This window comes from Verticillium alfalfae, genomic scaffold, assembly GCF_000150825.1.
Source record: "Verticillium alfalfae VaMs.102 supercont1.7 genomic scaffold, whole genome shotgun sequence".
Taxonomy (NCBI): Eukaryota; Fungi; Ascomycota; class Sordariomycetes; order Glomerellales; family Plectosphaerellaceae; genus Verticillium; species Verticillium alfalfae.
Window position 1 is genome coordinate 28,492 of NW_003315032.1, and position 13,803 is coordinate 42,294.

At 52.7% G+C, this 13,803-nt stretch overlaps 6 protein-coding genes across 6 annotated transcripts; 3 read left to right on the forward strand and 3 right to left on the reverse strand.

Moving 5' to 3' along the window:
* Nucleotides 1–79: 79 nt before the first annotated feature.
* Nucleotides 80–2,027, reverse strand: VDBG_05839 (LIM domain-containing protein; the record flags this gene model as incomplete). The annotated part of the gene is made up of 3 exons (XM_003003351.1): nucleotides 80–136; nucleotides 267–1,873; nucleotides 1,949–2,027. The coding sequence occupies 3 exons, from the start codon at nucleotides 2,025–2,027 to the stop codon at nucleotides 80–82; spliced, it is 1,743 nt and encodes a 580-aa protein (XP_003003397.1).
* Nucleotides 2,028–2,438: 411 nt separating this feature from the next.
* Nucleotides 2,439–3,238, reverse strand: VDBG_05840 (cytochrome c oxidase assembly protein COX19; the record flags this gene model as incomplete). Its single annotated transcript, XM_003003352.1, has 4 exons — nucleotides 2,439–2,695; nucleotides 2,750–2,864; nucleotides 2,939–2,973; nucleotides 3,040–3,238. 4 exons carry the CDS (start codon nucleotides 3,090–3,092, stop codon nucleotides 2,572–2,574), a joined length of 327 nt encoding a protein of 108 aa, XP_003003398.1.
* Nucleotides 3,239–3,782: 544 nt separating this feature from the next.
* Nucleotides 3,783–6,823, forward strand: VDBG_05841 (dynamin-A; the record flags this gene model as incomplete). The annotated part of the gene is made up of 4 exons (XM_003003353.1): nucleotides 3,783–4,154; nucleotides 4,211–4,597; nucleotides 4,656–6,272; nucleotides 6,329–6,823. 4 exons carry the CDS (start codon nucleotides 4,056–4,058, stop codon nucleotides 6,638–6,640), a joined length of 2,415 nt encoding a protein of 804 aa, XP_003003399.1.
* A 1,857-nt stretch (nucleotides 6,824–8,680) lies between these two features.
* Nucleotides 8,681–9,836, reverse strand: VDBG_05842 (conserved hypothetical protein; the record flags this gene model as incomplete). Its single annotated transcript, XM_003003354.1, has 4 exons — nucleotides 8,681–9,029; nucleotides 9,102–9,280; nucleotides 9,562–9,652; nucleotides 9,733–9,836. The coding sequence occupies 4 exons, from the start codon at nucleotides 9,834–9,836 to the stop codon at nucleotides 8,681–8,683; spliced, it is 723 nt and encodes a 240-aa protein (XP_003003400.1).
* A 482-nt stretch (nucleotides 9,837–10,318) lies between these two features.
* VDBG_05843 (26S proteasome non-ATPase regulatory subunit 9) lies at nucleotides 10,319–11,234 on the forward strand (the record flags this gene model as incomplete). The annotated part of the gene is made up of 4 exons (XM_003003355.1): nucleotides 10,319–10,471; nucleotides 10,533–10,605; nucleotides 10,659–10,981; nucleotides 11,053–11,234. 4 exons carry the CDS (start codon nucleotides 10,319–10,321, stop codon nucleotides 11,179–11,181), a joined length of 678 nt encoding a protein of 225 aa, XP_003003401.1.
* Nucleotides 11,235–11,747: 513 nt separating this feature from the next.
* On the forward strand, nucleotides 11,748–13,247 carry VDBG_05844 (GTP-binding nuclear protein GSP1/Ran; the record flags this gene model as incomplete). The annotated part of the gene is made up of 6 exons (XM_003003356.1): nucleotides 11,748–11,831; nucleotides 11,939–12,068; nucleotides 12,192–12,284; nucleotides 12,339–12,492; nucleotides 12,551–12,756; nucleotides 12,830–13,247. 5 exons carry the CDS (start codon nucleotides 12,000–12,002, stop codon nucleotides 12,962–12,964), a joined length of 657 nt encoding a protein of 218 aa, XP_003003402.1.
* Nucleotides 13,248–13,803: the final 556 nt, after the last annotated feature.

Here is a 13,803-nt window from a genome sequence, read left to right on the forward strand (position 1 = left end):
CGTTCGTCTCCGTCCTCTTCTCGTGTCATGCCTGGCGTCTCTTCCAGAATTTCCCCCTCGACCCTACGCCTGATTCTGCTCAGGCGATTGGTACGATGCAACTCGGGTTCAGGACTGATTTCGAGAGCTTCCAGCCCTGTACCGCAAGAGTAGCATGTGAAACATTGGGGGTGGAACCGTTCTGGGACACCAGCAAGTGCAACGAAGCGGCCCTCGATTGGAAGACTACATTCGTGACATGAGGTGCTCGACCGATAGTCCCTTACGGGAGCTGGCGACCAGTGGCCTCTAGGCTGTGTGCCGGCTGCGTTTTTGCCCCCTCGTGCCTGCGGTGTTGGAAGAGGACGTGTCGACGATCTTGTTCCATGATGGTTATCCTCGGGCGTTACGATTGATGGGATGCCTGGCATGTCGTTGGGTATTTCGCATGCACCCTGGACGATGATGGAAGGCGCCGGTGGACATCGGGACGCTTCCGAATCCATGTCATCCTGGTCTGGTATCACGATCAGGGGGGTAGTAGGTGATATGTGACCTGATTGTTCTCTCCATGGGGACGAGCTGCTGATAGCTGACCCTGGCTTCTTATCAACCGTGTCCTCTGGAGCTTTCCAGTCTGTGTCGAAGCTTACGATAGGACGTCCTGGATTGTCGCTGACGGCGGAAGGAGTGGGCAACTTGGCACTGCGGTCCTTCAACCTCATGCTGGTCGCTTCTCGAATATCATTGCTTCTTCTTTCGACCCCACTATCCCTACACGTTTCTTGGTCTTCCCGAAGAATGACGTGGGAAATATTGGTTGTATACTGAGGGTTTCGTGACTGGCTAGGGGGCTCGCGATGAATGTTGATCGAGACCCTTGCCTTCTGCGCACCGACTCCTCTAGCAGGCGAAGTCGCAGTGAAGTGACCTTGATTGCAGGATTTCTCTGAGGCGGCTGTGAAGGGGGCATCTACACCCATTTGCGGGACATGGGCGTTGTTGTAAGGCAATGTACCTTCAGGTTCTTCCCAGATCTGGTCCCCGGAGAACGGACGATCAATCTCACCACTGATATTCCTCTTGGTGTTAGCCCGGCGGCTCCCCGGTGGAAGGGGTGTTGGCGGTGCTGCTTGTTGCATACGAGGCTCGTGCACCAGAGTCTCCGTAAACGCATTATACGCTCCGTCGGCAGATGGTACATGTGAGTATCCCAAAGAGAATCGGCTTCTGCGAGAATGCGCGTTGGTGTCAATCGAGGACCTGTTGGACGAGGTCGCTTCGCCCGCCAGAGACGTCACAGCGTTACCCCCAGTTCTCCTTCCGAAGCTTGCCGTGCGAGCGTGCTGATAGCTGTTCTTCCTCATGTGGGGCTTGTAGCGGTATGGCGCATTAGGTTGAGGTTCGACTCCATGACGATGCTGCCACACTAGCTCTGAGGCTTCTTCCTGTGCTGCATCGTACAATTTCCGCTCGTCGCTGTCATCATGTGTGCTCTGACTGTCGGCAAGCTTCATGTCATCCATTGCATGGCGAAGAGAGCCTGCTTCTTCTTTCTCCATCCACCTCTGACCTCTTTCTATGTACTTGACACTAGGCAACAGATCGGAAGGTCCGTTGAGTGATTTGGGCTGAGTAGGCTGATAATCGCGGGCTTTCATGCTTGCCTTCAAGAGACGGGACGGCACACTGGTGGAAGTATTACATTTGGTGTTGGGAGTCGCCCCGGCACTACTCAGTAATTCTGGCACGCTTGCAGGCGAAGTTCCTATGGTAATGGCATCATCTTTGCTGGTGGACCGCTCTTCACGGCTTCGAACGCTCGTGGGCGGCAAGGGCCTTGCGCCGCCCGGGCGAGCAATACGATTGTTTCGAAGGTCGGCAAGATAGGCAGCTGCATGTATCCCTTGTTGTCAGATCAATCGTTCGTGTTGATGGACCGCAACCAATGTGTACACTTAGCTCTTACCAAATTGCCCATTGTCCATGTACGTCGGCGATGGCGGGGTGACCTTTCGGGTCTTTTCGGTGGATTTCTTGTGGTTCATTCTCACGAAATGATGGATCAGGGCCGTTCGCCGCCAGTTCGCGAATAAATGTGAAGTCGGCAAAGTTAAGGATTTATGACGGCTTCTTGGGCAACAGTGCAGATTTGTCTGTTTGGTGTACGTCTTGTCTGAAGGGTGTTTTGTGGCCTCAATTACAATCTTGTAATCACTGGTTTGAGTTGAGTTGGGCTGGTCCTCGACACGGTCGTCACGGCAACGGCACCAACTCAACAATGCAGTTAGTTACGCGACATCGCCGCACAGACGCGTCTACCTAGGTACCTACTCAGGTGTGGCGGGCCAAGAACAAAGATACCACCAGTGCCAGGTACCCAGTCACATTTGACCTTGCCCATAGAAATAAGAACCTAAGCAGCCTACAGCCTGTCACGCTCAACTCAACTGGAGTAGATCACATGCGGATTAGATATCAAGTTCCTATTATTATCAAGCTCGGTTGCACACCTACAAACCAAACCCGTTCGTAGGGCAGCATGCGCCAAGGGCTTGTAGCAAAGCCGGCTACCTGAGCCAAAGCATTCTCTTACCATCGCAATTCTCCTTTAGTTCCTTCACCATCCTGTGATTGTTGCCCACCCGTCCGCTTGGTTTCATGAGAATCGTTCCCGAATCCCAAGTTTTTGAAGTCGTCTCGGGCCATCAAGTTGCTTGAGGCAATGTCAGTCAGCCAGCGCGAAGTTTGCTCTGCAAGCGTAACTCACCGGTCCATGCGGCAGGTCAAATAAGACTTAGCCAGATCTCGACACGCGGCATCATTGACGCCAGAAACTTTCTTCATACAAGACAAGTATGAAGCCATGACATGTTTACACTCTCCTGTTGGCAGATGACACGCCCAGGGGGTTAGCAAAGCTTGTCATGGATTTGGCAGGGCGACGGGAGAAGGATACCATCGTGGTCGAGGGGGAAGCTACCCCGCTGCGGACTGTAAGATGAACATTAGATGTCTAAAATCCAAAAATCCATCCCAGTAAGTCAAGAGATTGCTCACGGCGTGGGCTTGGAATATGCCGGTCCTCCGCCCGGACTGCCGAAGGAACTCATCGGATGTTGGTGATAGTGATGTGACGTGCGATGTTACAGGCTTCTGGACCTATGAGGGCAACGTGTGCCTGAAGGCTACCTATGCACGTGAGGCCCAGTAAAGCTGTACTGCAAATCGTTTCTGTCCCTTGTCGTCGCTGTCGTCCACAATAGAGTATTAATAACCCTGGAATGCAATGAACGAGCCTGGAGGTGTGTGCAGCAAGATGACCCACGAGGCAAACTCGATATCAGACTATAGCCCTCCCACGAATACACTGGGTACAGGCTGCTGTACTCGACTACTGATAAGAAGATACTAGTGCTCGTTCGCAAAACACACTATTCTACCGCAGTAAACACTTTGGGTCCGGCCTGATCTGTTCGGCCGACCGTCACTGGAATCAAGTGGCGTTCTATCGACGGTTTGAGCTATATACGTATTGTTACTGAGATGTCATCAAGAACGCGTGTGTCGTAACCAGCCATAATGCCCTTGAGCGTCTCGCCCCACTATTGCAATACGCATGTTATCCTTATCTACAGACAATCAATCATAAGGCGGCTAGTCGGGACCAGGCTGAGGACCGTGCTAACTGTCCAGAGGTCCAAGATCTTCAAGGGAGTTGGTGGATCGCGCATGAAATCTCCAAATTGATCTATCAAGAAGGACCTTGCCCCCGTACGCCGAGCATAACGCAGGTCGCAGGCACGCTTGACATTGCTAGCCGTCTGCCAGTTTTGCCCATCAATCGCTCAGCCAAATCCCATACACTCTCCAGAACGCGGCGTCGCTACTAGCGACTGCACTTTAGACATTGTCGCGTCTCACGGTACAACCCCAGTTTCGAACTCGACCAACAACCTTCCGACGGCATCAACCTTCCTTGCGTTCAAGCTTCTAGCTGCGCCGAACCATTCCAACCTATCGCTGCAGACTCTTTACTTTCCGCAACAAGATACGACAGTCAAGCTATAGTCATCATGGCCTCTCTTGGAGATGACCTTTTGGGCACCGTCAACAAGCTGCAAGACTTGGTCTTCAACACCATTGGCAGCGACTCCCTTGACCTTCCGCAAATTGTGGGTGATCCTTTGGTATAACCTGATCATAACCTCTTAAATCTGACTCGTCATAGGTTGTGGTTGGGTCGCAATCCGCAGGAAAATCATCTGTTCTAGAAAACATTGTCGGGCGTGATTTCCTGCCCCGTGGGAGTGGCATCGTTACGAGGCGGCCCCTCATCTTGCAGCTCATTAACGTTCCTGAGGACGAGAGCACCACCGAGCTAGCAAACGACCCCTACAGGTCCCCATCTCAAGCTCGGCGATCTGAATGGGCCGAGTTCCACCACATTCCCAATCGCAGGTTCAACGACTTCGGCGACGTTAAACGGGAGATCGAGAATGAAACCTCGAGAGTGGCTGGCAGCAATAAGGGTATCAATCGACAACCGATAAACCTAAAAATCTACTCTCCCCACGTCCTGAACCTGACGCTCGTGGATCTCCCCGGTTTAACCAAGGTATGTGCTCGCATCCATGATGGACACTGAAAATTGGGTGCTAACACTAATCTCCCAGGTGCCCATAGGCGATCAACCGACCGATATAGAGAAGCAGACTCGCAATTTGATTTCGGAATACATTGCCAAGCCTAACAGTATCGTCCTCGCCGTCTCTCCTGCCAATGTGGACATCGTCAACTCGGAAGCTCTAAAGCTAGCGAGACACGTTGACCCGCTCGGCAGGCGGACTATTGGCGTGCTCACTAAGGTCGATTTGATGGATCATGGAACGAACGCTTTGGACATCCTCTCGGGACGTGTGTATCCATTGAAACTTGGCTTCATTGGCGTTGTCAACCGCTCGCAACAGGACATCCAGGGTAGCAAGCCAATGGAGGAGGCGCTGAAGGACGAGGCCGACTTCTTCAAGCACCACCCTGCTTATCGCAATATTGCTACCCGCTGCGGCACGCAGTACTTGTCTAAGACGTTGAACACGACCCTTATGGCGCATATTCGAGAACGCATGCCGGATATTAAGGCACGCCTCAACACCCTCATGGGGCAAACCCAACAGGAACTGGCCAGCTACGGCGATATGCACTTCAGTGGCAAGGAACATCGCGGGTCTCTCATCTTACAGCTCATGACCCGCTTTGCCACTTCTTTCATCTCTTCAATCGACGGCACTTCGACTGAGATCTCGACTAAGGAGCTATGTGGTGGTGCTCGCATCTATTACATTTTCAACTCGGTGTTCGGTAGCTCCCTCGAGTCTATCGATCCAACATCTAACCTTTCCGCCCTTGATATCCGCACGGCTATCCGCAACTCAACTGGTCCCCGCCCAAGTCTGTTCGTCCCGGAGATGGCGTTCGACCTTCTCGTCAAACCTCAAATCAAACTCCTCGAGATTCCTAGTCAGCGCTGTGTTGAACTTGTCTATGAAGAGCTCATCAAAATTTGCCACACCTGTGGCTCAACAGAACTCTCGCGGTTCCCAAGACTGCAGGCCAAACTAATTGAAGTTGTTTCCGATCTACTCCGGGAAAGACTGGGCCCGGCATCATCCTATGTTGAGTCATTGATCTCCATTCAGCGCGCTTACATCAATACTAACCATCCAAACTTTCTGGGTGCCGCAGCTGCGATGAGTCATGTTGTTAGCAATAAACAGGAGAGAGAACGCAAGCGCCTCATACAAGAAGAGAAAGACAGAAGAGAAAGACGGCGTCTTAAGGAGCTTGGGGCGAATGGTGCCGACACACCTGCTGAGGATGACGAAGAGTCGGCCGTTGTCGAAAAGGGTGACTCGGCACCGGCTCGCCGACAGGCCGTCAAAGGAGCCCGAAGCTTGTCTCCAGGTCTCAGAGAGCATGGTGCTGTTTCGCTCAACGCAGCTGTGAACGGTGTTCGGTCAATCTCCCCTTCGAGGCTGAACAACCAACAGGGGCTCGGCGGCGCGCGAGACTCATTCCTCAACTACTTCTTCGGCAAAGACGGCGCTTCACCGATGCCTATGGGCTCTGGTAGTGCTCATGGAAGAGACCTTTCCATTGCGAGGCACGTTAGTCAAAGTTTGGAGCCTACCTTCTCGCAGAGCATCCGCCGAAATGACGATACGCTGTCGAGCCGGTCTGCTCTTCAACCACAGGCACGCGAAGATGACTCTCGTGATTTGGGCGCGCATTTCGTAAGTTTTTTTCTTGAATATGAATATGTCACAAGCACTGACTCTTCTCTTGTTAGGGAGCTGGTGGTGAGCCAGCTTTGACTGATCGTGAGGCCATGGAGACTGAGCTTATCAGAGCTCTTATTTCATCTTACTTCAACATTGTTAGGGAGTCCATTGCCGACCAGGTGCCAAAAGCCGTCATGCACCTGCTGGTAAACCACAGCAAAGATGTGGTCCAAAACCGCCTTGTGAGCGAGCTCTACAAGGAGACGTTGTTTGAAGAGTTGCTTTACGAGGATGATGGGGTCAAGAAGGAGCGTGAGAAATGTGAGAAGCTTCTCCAAACCTACCGCGAGGCCTCGAAAATCATAGGAGAGGTGCTTTAGTTGTCTCGAGACACGGCATGGACATACGGAAGCACGTCTTTGTAAAATCAGGGGGGAGCTTATCGAGGTGGCAGTCTCCTTACCTTGAAACACGGAGGAGCTGGAAAGATAGAGCTGTTAACCTATTGTACTCCTATTCAGCTTTTGGCTGTCAGCAACGTTCACTTCTCCATATGTATTTGAATCCTGTAATGATGGCAGCATGTGATCAACTAAGCCGGGTGCAGTGTAGTGTGGCTTTGTGGTGTTGCTCATCGCCACTCAGACATGTCGGGGATGCTGAGTATGCTCTAGCAAAAGTTACTGCTGAACGGCCCTTGCCACATACCCTCGCTCTATCCTGGTTTGGACAATGTTCAGGGACATGTGTCAGAGGATCAGTCATAATCGAGGAGTATCCTTGTTGATAATATTTGACATGTGGCACCAAACTCACACACAGAGTGGGATGCAAGTATATGCAATGCCTTGGCTTTATATATAGTTATTTCCACGTTCCTTGAGATCATCTACACAGAAACGTGGTAATTTGTCCTGCGCGGATTCTGTCGCTATCATTCAGCATCTATGTTTACCAAGTCAAGCATGGTATTTGTCTACTGCCAGTGTTCCAGCTAGTAGCGTGTATCTGGCGTAGTATCACTATTCCTAGTACTTCGAGTAACATGAATGCGTTTTGTATTTGTAATCCCTGTGAACAAACGAATCCATATGTCTTATCGGTGCATTTGAGCCTTGGGTTTCCAACTGTGAGCAGATGGTAGAGTAGTCAGGGTTGGGGTACCTTTACTGTACTGTGATCACCAGAACTTGTGAAGCGAGAGAATGAATAGCAGCGAAGCATGCTCGAATGGCCCGTACTATGTATTCGCAGGACAACGGAGACTGAAGGCTTGTTGGCCTGTCGAAGCGGCAGTACAGGTCGCAAGATGCTCATGGCCGCTGCGGGGGTCCGGTTATATGATAGATGACAGACCCATGTCAGCGCCGAGCATCAGGCAGTGAATGGCAAGGGTTCGAGGCGTGTATAACAGCGGTTGATCAAAGGACATGGACTTAATTTCGAACCTTTTACAGTCCCTCATGGAGGGTACAGAGTCACTCGGCTCGTGTCGCTGGAGATGCATATGCTCAAAGATAACGAAGCCCAAGGGCGCGCGTGAGTGGATTTACAACGCAAACGCCGGCCCTTTTAGTCAAGTACTTGCTATTCCAAACGCTGGTTGCGCCGTCTTAGCCAACTAGCCAAACAATTTTTGCTCATGGTCATAACATGCAAAAATGCTACATTACTGTGACGAAGCATCCGATAGGAAGGGTCACTTTGTAAGCATACTGGATGCGTTTTGCTTTCCCATTGCACCTAGATAAATGACAGACGGATTCAAGTCCGTGGCATTCATCTTTCGAATCGCAATCTCAGAAACCTGGTAAGAAGGACCTGTCTTTGACCGCGACAGTAAAGCAGTCGTCGGCATTCAGCTTGAGCCTAAGCTCGTGGACATGATCAAAGCCAATAGCAACCACATACGATGCCGACACTTCCGCTGAGGTTGATCATATGCCCGAACGCCACCAAAGCCGAGGCGGACAGGCATTCCGGACATCGGGCCATGCATGAACTGAAATCCAAACAGCCGCTACCTACATAGGCATGCTACTGGTCCCCTGACTGAGCCGCGGTTTCTAGACGTGGTCGGGTTCTGATTGCGCCTGGCTGTTGCAGTCGAAGTCTAGACGACGAAGAGCTGGACGAAGAGCGGCGTATGTGACGTCGTTGTCTCGAATGGCTTCTTGAGCGGGAAGAGGATAGAGAGCGTGATCGATCACGACGGTGTCTTGGTCGCCCCTTGCCGTTGTTGGGAGAGAGATCTCGGCGATGATGAGAACAACTTCTGGATCGGGCACGACCGTCACGGCTTTGACTTGAAGGGCGTCTGGGATTGCGGCTGCGGCTGCGAGACCGGGATGCTGCAGGCGATGAGGGTGTGTACGAACGGCGGGACCGACGGCCTCGCTCCTCAGGCGACTCACTGCGAGTCAAAGAACGCCTGCGTCTCTTGGCAGGAGGCGCCCGCGACCGGCTTCTAGAAGCAGACCGTGACCGACAATCTTCCTCATCGCGAGCAAAGATTGGCTTGCTTTGTCTTGTAGAAGACCTTGAACGTTTTCGAGGCTTGGCCTGTCTGGACGGAGAACCAGGTCTTTGCCGGGGACCGGGACTAGGAGAACGTTGACCTCGGTGTCTTGGGCCATCTTGACTTGGAGTGCGACGTTCTCGGGGCGATGAACCTTCAGCAGACGGTGATCGCGTACTTCTGCGACGACGACCTGCAGCGCCGCCTCGGAGGCCAGTGCCACGATGGCTATTTGGGACATAACTGTCTCTCTGATATCCTCGGTTTTCAGCTCGATGACCTCGATGCTCGCGGTTCCACCCCGGTGATCGGGATCTGTTTACTCCACGGTCATAGTTCGCTCGTCCGCGGTCGTCGAAAGCACGATCGCCACGTCGGCCACGCCACGTATCACCTCCTCGCCCTCGTCCCCAGTCGCGCCGTTCTCTTGGGTCACCTCCTTGGGATTGTCGCCGATCTGCATCTTCGCGACGGCGACGGGACTCTTCGGCAACTCTGTCTGCTTCGATCTGCGGTCAAGGTTATCAGCCAGGGTCGCACATATCGTTGAGCCGTCGGGCAAACCTTCTCCTGGATGAGTTCAAGCTTTTTGGCTTCGAGCAGCTCCTTGGGCACACCCTGGGGACTGGCCTGAGCACTAAGGAAGAGCTTCCAGAGCTCTTTGCAGAAAGGCGCAGTTTCCTTTTCGAGGAATCCCGTCAATTGGATTTGGAGACCTTTGATGTCCGGCTATGTCTAAGCTTAGTAGGGCGAAAAATATAGTGCTGTTGAAGGGATACTCACGAATCGGGAACCCTCTATCAACCCAAAGCAGAGCTCAATCACAACATCGTCTTCGCCTCCAAGGATCTCGGAGATTTTGCTGGCTATCCACCTATTGAGTATGTGATCAGCAGCAGCGACCGGGAAGGCAACACGTTGTAGCCGTAAAGATTTGATGTCTGGTTTCCATACTTCTTAATGACCTGCAAGTTGACCTTTTGCATGTCCACCTTCTGATTGAATTCTGGCGGAAACTTCGTAGACTTCAAGAGCCTTGCGTCTACTCCTGTCGCCATTTCCACGATGGTTGGGCTACCACTGGTGCTCGTGGAAAGGATTCGTACAGGCAGGCGTTTGGGTGCAGTTCGTACGTTTCTAGATAGATTGGCCTCTGACGTCGAATACGTGAACGCGACTGGGACTAAAAGGAATTCATGCACGGACGTGGGGTGGCGCCGAGCTACACAGGTACCTGGGGCGAGGTATCTACTTACCTTGCTTTCCCTGTACGGTACAGTACGGTACCTTAGGTAATCGTACTTATGTAGATAGGCATGTGGGGTGATTGGGGCTGTAAGTGCATTCCCTTGAAGACTACAAGTACATAAGATCCCTACCAACATCACCTGCCTCGAGCTGCTTGCCGTAGTCCGTTCCACGACTATCCCCAACGCCCCGACGAAGTCGCTGGTTCTACCTTTCTGACTCGGTGTATCATTCATAGCATAGCTACGAGAGAGGTATCAGCATACCTAGGGTAATGGGATTACCTCTCAGGATGGATGATCTGCACGCACCGACCGTCCCCTCAGGCCCCGCCAGCTTCCTTACGTCCAAGGAGGATTACACCAAGTTGACGTATCTCGAATTGCAAGCGCAGAAAATTCAGATGGAGACGGAAATGCAAGCTTTAAGTGCCATTCTTGATTCAGTTCGTCCCTGCAACACCAAATCATGTGGTGCATTAGCTGGAGCACTGACTTGGCCAACAGCACGGGTCGAACATGACCACTCCGTTGACCACCAGAGATGGATTTCCAAGGGCAGATATTGATGTTGCCCAAGGTACGTGATCCCATATTCAGTCGTGATCACAATATTCAGCTTTCACTGTATAGTGCGCACAACTCGCGCCCGCATCATCCACCTCCGCAACGACTATAAAGATCTCATGGCAGTTGTGACGCGCCATCTAGACGAGTACTTCGCACGCCCAGGCTCAGAGGACGACGCTGCACAGGATGTTCCGACAACTGCCCCGAGAGTGACAGAGCACACGACTGACCGTCCGTTTGCGCGTGTCAATTCTGTGACTGGAGGCAGTCCGGCTGAACAGGCAGGACTCAAAATAGGAGATGAGATAGTGAATTTTGGGCATGTGAATCGTAGTAACCACGACAGCCTAAAGAAGGTTGGCGAGTGTGTGCAGGCAAATGAGCAGGCAAGCCCCCCTCCCCCGGAAACATTCGCCATTCAATGGTCGAGAGCTTATGACTGACGTGCTGGCCTCAGAGAAATGTGGCAGTTCAGATCATACGTAGCAGACAGGGCGACATACAAGAGGTCCGCACACTTAATCTCGTCCCAAACCGAGATTGGGGTGGCAGGGGGCTTCTTGGCTGTCATATCCTGCCTCTTTGAGCCAGGCCAAACTTCAGTCATAGCCATGCGAGCGACCAAAGAAGTTATTCTGCACGACTCAAGTATGTAGGAACAGGGCTTTGATCACCGATACCCGTGATACGTGGGCATGTATGTTTCGTGGGCAAGAAGGACATTTCCTGACACCCACCAGCAACCCACCAGATACCAGCATATACACGTTGCGGACTGTATGATCCTGCCACTCATATAGGCTCATGTGTATTGGGTTAAAGTGGCACGCTGTCGCTGCTTATCTGGGAGACTCGTTGCATTGTGAGGCAGCCAGACATGTGGCCGACAGTGGGTGGTCCTTAGGCAGTCGACTAGGCAGTAATGTACCTAAAGCATTGAGCCAACCAGCCGGGAAGCAAGTTCTCTGTGCTCTGCGATGGGCAGGCTGGACATCCCCGAAAGAGCCCATTACATAAGCAGCACATCAACGATATGACCCAACGGCCGCTCGTTGGTCCAGCCCGATGACTGAATTTTTCGCTTAGGCTTCCCTGCTCTCGCGAAGGTACCTGATCTTGCTCCCCCGCCATTCCGCCCCAACCCCAAGACACCTTCACAAAAAGCTCAGCGGCGACACCCTTCGACGACCGACATCACAACTCTTACCCATCCACGATTTCAGCGGTCGCTTTCTGGTACGTTCTCACTGCCCCTGTAGCTCGATCTCCACCTCGCATGCCTTCAGCTGGCTCTGGAGGTCTGCCTTTCTCCTGGCGCAATCTAACCACCTGTTTTGCTCTAGCCCCGCTTGTTTACCGTTTACTACCTCAACAATCGCATCGCTTGACCGCGCATTCGCAACCATGGCTGCCGAGCAATCGCAGACCCCGACCTTCAAGCTCGTCCTTGTTGGCGACGGTGGCACCGGAAAGGTATGTTATCGGGCCCTCAAACCCCTTTACCCCGCCTCGGTTGTTCAGTGGCGAACATCACTGGCACCGTCGTGCCTCTTCTGTTTTGAATCTGGACCTATATTGACATGACTTCTTTTACAGACTACCTTTGTCAAGCGTCACTTGACTGGCGAGTTCGAGAAGAAGTACATGGCCACCCTCGGTGTCGAAGTCCACCCTCTTGGCTTCTCGACCGTACGAGCCCCTCCATCCCTCCTACCCCATGCGGGTGACTGATCTTAGATGTAGAACTTCGGCAACATCCAGTTCGATGTCTGGGATACCGCTGGCCAGGAGAAGTTCGGCGGACTTCGTGACGGCTATTACATCAACGGCCAGTGCGGCATCATCATGTTCGACGTCACCTCTCGCATCACCTACAAGAACGTGCCCAACTGGCACCGTGAGTTGCTGTCTATGCTCCTCTTCCTCGACAACGGCTGACATTGAATTCTCTGCAGGCGACCTTGTCCGTGTCTGCGAGAACATTCCCATTGTTCTCTGCGGTAACAAGGTTGATGTCAAGGAGCGCAAGGTCAAGGCCAAGACCATTACTTTCCACCGCAAGAAGAACCTCCAGTACTACGACATCTCGGCCAAGTCCAACTACAACTTTGAAAAGCCCTTCCTCTGGCTCGCCCGCAAGCTCGTCGGCAACCCTGCCCTCGTACGTGAAATTCCTAACACTCGGCCGCGCCCAGGTGCTGTGTGGCATGAATCATGTTGACTGACCTCACTAGGACTTTGTGGCTGCCCCTGCGCTTGCCCCTCCTACGGCCCAGGTCGATGAGAAGCTCCTAGCCGAGTACAAGAAGGAGATGGACGAGGCTGCGGCCATGCCCCTCCCTGGCGAGCAATCTGACGACGATTTGTAAGGAACGAACATGTGTTTGGGTGCGACACTCGGCTCGTCACGAACATGTGGAGCGAGGAAGTCTGCATCGGCCGAGAATCTGAACAAGATTCAATGACGGCACTCGGTAGCTGGGCAGTAGGCTGCCGCATGCCAGAGGAGTGAACGGAGGAAACCTGTTCGGTGGACGGGCGGACCCTTTAGAAACGAACCGTGATGATGACACGCGTGCGCGAGTACCAGTGGACTCGTGCTAGCTCTAGCTAGATAGGTTTAGCGAATTCACCAGAGCTTTATGCTCATCCACTGTCTTTCCACCCTACTGGCAAAGGGTGGGTGCATTGGTGCATAATAACATAGGAGTGGGCAAGAGTGAAGACGAATCAGCGCCAATCAAATAGTGAAGAACTGAGTTGACTAGCCACGCACAGCGCTGTTGAATGATGGCGATGACAGTCTGCGGTCAAGGAATCTCCTGACAAAGAGTCGAAACGCGACGATTGTAGGAGGGGGTTGGTAATCCTTACTGAAGAGCAAAAGCGTGACGGTGGGTCCGTCGTAGCCGTGGAGACCCAAGGTGAAGTATTGACACAATTTCCTCATGCGGTGGACTGCGCGTCACACGATTGGCTAGGACTCCAAACGCGGGAGCGTGATGCAGTTGCAGGGGGACACGCTGCAGACGGGATTGACGCGGGGCGCACGACCCGCACATGGCACCTCTCGAGGTACAAGATGCTCTTGTTCATCCTGTCCGACCTTGTCATCGCCTCTCCGAATGTGCCAGACAACTTAGATGCCCTCCTCTGCTCACTTTTCGTCCCAAATACTCAATATTACCGGTCCAGAAATCTGTCCTAC